At 26.7% G+C, this 3,518-nt stretch overlaps 1 protein-coding gene across 1 annotated transcript; it reads left to right on the forward strand.

The window, feature by feature from the left end:
• Nucleotides 1–2,629: 2,629 nt before the first annotated feature.
• On the forward strand, nucleotides 2,630–3,335 carry LOAG_13697 (hypothetical protein; the record flags this gene model as incomplete). Its single annotated transcript, XM_003149203.1, has 2 exons — nucleotides 2,630–2,809; nucleotides 3,180–3,335. The coding sequence occupies 2 exons, from the start codon at nucleotides 2,630–2,632 to the stop codon at nucleotides 3,333–3,335; spliced, it is 336 nt and encodes a 111-aa protein (XP_003149251.1).
• Between the last annotated feature and the right edge of the window lie 183 nt (nucleotides 3,336–3,518).

Consider the following 3,518-nt stretch of genomic DNA (forward strand, 5'->3'; position numbering starts at 1 on the left):
ACCAATTGCACTAACCTACCAACTGCACTAACTTACCAATTGCACTAACCTACCAATTGCACTAACTTACCAATTGCACTAACCTACCAATTGCACTAACCTACCAATTGCACTAACCCACCAATTGCACTAACCTACCAACTGCACTAACCTACCAACTGCACTAACTTACCAATTGCACTAACCTACTAATTGCACCATCCCATTGGCTGCAAAAATTTTAGCTTTCTCAAAAAATTTCAACGCACAGTGCTATACAAAATAATTTTTCTACCGGCTAAATGATATTTTTTAAAACATCACTTAAAGCAATAAGTTTTTTAATTCGGCAAAATTTCAAAATTTGGAAAAATTGATTGCTAAAGTTTTTACCATAGAAAATATATTTGAAAAACAATCCTAAACAGAAAAGTAATTAAATAGTGCAAACTTACGTAATATTTGTGACCTGAAAAAGTAAGTAAACCAAGCTAAAGTTAATTTGTAATATACTTAGTTATCAGAAATATCAGTAATCTTTATTATCATTTTTAATTTTCCTCATCTTAATATTGCTATTACATATTAAAAAAAGAAAATCAATGTAATACTAGCGGAAGAACGTCTCACATTCACTCAATTTCAAAGGTAGAAGGAAGAAATGATAAAGCCGTTTATTTCAAATACAATTTAGTGCTGAGACACACACTGTTGACAAAACAGATTCAGAATAATTAGGATTGATAAAAAAAAAGATTAGGAATGATTACTCTTACTGTAAATACTCTCATTGATAACTGATGAAATTATTACGCTAAAAGTTAAAAAAATAACAAGATGACAAATAAAAAAAAGCAACTTTTTTATGAGTCATCAGATGATAGTATAGTTAGATAGGTGAAGAAAAATAGAGATGTTAAATGGAAAAATGAAAAATAGAGAAGAATTTGAAAAAATCTTATAAAATTTTTAACATATATTTTTTTTTTTAACATAAATTTTTAACATATATTTTTAACATATATCATGTTAACAATAGATATATCCTATATTTAACTTTTTATCACTTCCCATATCTATGGCTGAATCAAATTGGATTAATTAAGGAGGAAATGCGCAAATAGCACATTTCCACAATGCATAATAATATAACCCATTGCACAAAATATTTCAGTTAAATTAATTATCATACAGAAATTTTCAAAAGCAAAAATTTGTACCATTGGTATGAATATTTATGAAAATACCTTAGCAAGATATTAAATTAAATTTGGAAAAAGTACTTTAGGAGAACGAATGATAGTATAATACTGCTGGTTTTTATAACCAATATTGATGAAATTGAGAAAGGTGATAAAAGAAGGAAACACGATTTGGTGAAAATCTTTTCTTGATAGGTGGAAGATTTTATCGCCGTTTTGAATCATTTCTATGATGATCACAATGAGTGGAAAGGCATAATGAGAGACTTATGACTGGAAAGAAGGATTTATGAGGAATAGAAAAAGGAATAAAAGTATAAATCTTGGAGTTTGTTTTATTCACTTAAGTATGATTCAGTAAACAAGCGAGTATAAGAGAGAAATTAAAACGGAAATTAACCCTTCATCTTTTGTAATGATAATAATGCTAATTATCAAGAAAGTATTTGGTTATGTTTTTAAAATTAATTAAGAAATCATTACATAATTCTTTCTATGAAGCGGACATTAGCTGACATTAACGACATGTCACAAGTAACATGTTAAAGGACATTTTCCTTATCATTAACTGATTTATTTCCTCGGATAAAAGAATTTCAAATTAACTTATTGGAGCGAAATATCTAAACCATGAAGAAGATAGAATTAATAATGTTCAACATCCCATAAACAAAGTGAAAGGTTAGAGATGGGATGGAATGGTCGGATTTATTTACAACGGATGGAGAATAAACATTTCTTTCATTCTCTCTCATGTCACTTCCCTTTGTTATAATTAATCGAGAATTATCTCAAGCTGTTTCTATTTGTTTTTCTTTTTTTTTTTTTTTTTTAATAATTGTCAATAGAGGTTTTGAGATGAAGGAGAAACTTGCTTGTTGAATGAGTTAAAAAAATTTAGTGAATCACTTCAAGGAGATAAGACTACTTAACAAATTTATGTTAATTAGTAAGAACTGATTGAACTTATGGAATTAATTAGCCAAAATTTATGCTAAGAACCACTAATAGCAGTTATTGTTTCAGCATTATTGGGCTAATTTACATTGATTAATATGCAAGAAGTTCCTATGTTATCTATATGAAAGATAGAAAACAATGACAGGTCTCTGTCATTTATTTCCCTCCAATGGTTTTGTACATCTAATTGCCTAACCCCAACAATCGAATCTAAGTTTTTTTTTTCTTTTAACAAATTTCTATACTTCTTTATATAACTAAATAACTAGTTACTTATTAAGAACATTCCAGTTCTCATAAAATGCTCAATCTCATGTTGATCGTTGATGTAATAAACAAGTGAGATTAGATATGATGGATCTATGAAAAAGGTTAAATGCGCCATTAGTAATTGAAATCGGTACAAACAGCATTTTTCTCTTGGAGACACTTCCATGGGCATTGAATGAGTAGCAGCCTCTATTGCATAAAATACTATTATAGTAGGGATGCAAAATTACTCCACGAGTAATTTACCACGAAAAGTTCGTCACTCTTTCAAACTATATAGGGTATCGACAAAATTCGATGACAACGATGACCTTTCACATAGGTTGTCTGATGAAAATATTGAAAGGGAATTAAAGAAGAAACGTTTTTTTTTTCAAGGACATTTATATTTTCATACGGTACTTATCAAAGCTAATTAAAGAATACGATTCATTCCTCAATTATTCAATGTAATGATCCATCGTTTTTTCTTCTCTTTTCTGTATTTTCATCATAACGATGCATACTTCATAAATTACTCTATTTTCTATAACCATTTATACGTCCATAATTTATGAATAGAAAATTTCACCGTTTAAATTATTTTACTTCAAAAAGACTGAAAAATCGATGAGAGATTAATAAAGGCACATAAGATATGTGTAAAAAGCTTTGTGTATGTTGATAGATTTCCTTGTAATAGGAATATAGTCGATTTTTAGATTTAATTTAATTTAATTTAGAAAATTAATTCAATCTAATTTAGAATTTAATTTAAAAACAATTTAGAAAGCTTACGGTTCAACATCAGATCAAAGGTCACTACCATCACTAGATCTATTAATACTTATGAATGATTTATTATTAGCTTTAGTTGAAATTGAAAAAAGGAGTGTGGCAAAGGTTTTACTGCAAATTGTTCTATTGAAGAGTTTCCTGCAATAATAATAATAATAATAATAATAATAATAATAATAATAATAATAATAATAATAATAATAATAATAATAATAATAATAATAATAATAATAATAATAATAATAATAATAATAATAATAATAATAATAATAATAATAATAATAATAATAATAATAATAATAATAATAATAATAATAATAATAATAATAA

Source organism: Loa loa (genome assembly GCF_000183805.2).
Source record: "Loa loa unplaced genomic scaffold supercont3.20, whole genome shotgun sequence".
NCBI lineage: Eukaryota > Metazoa > Nematoda > Chromadorea > Rhabditida > Onchocercidae > Loa > Loa loa.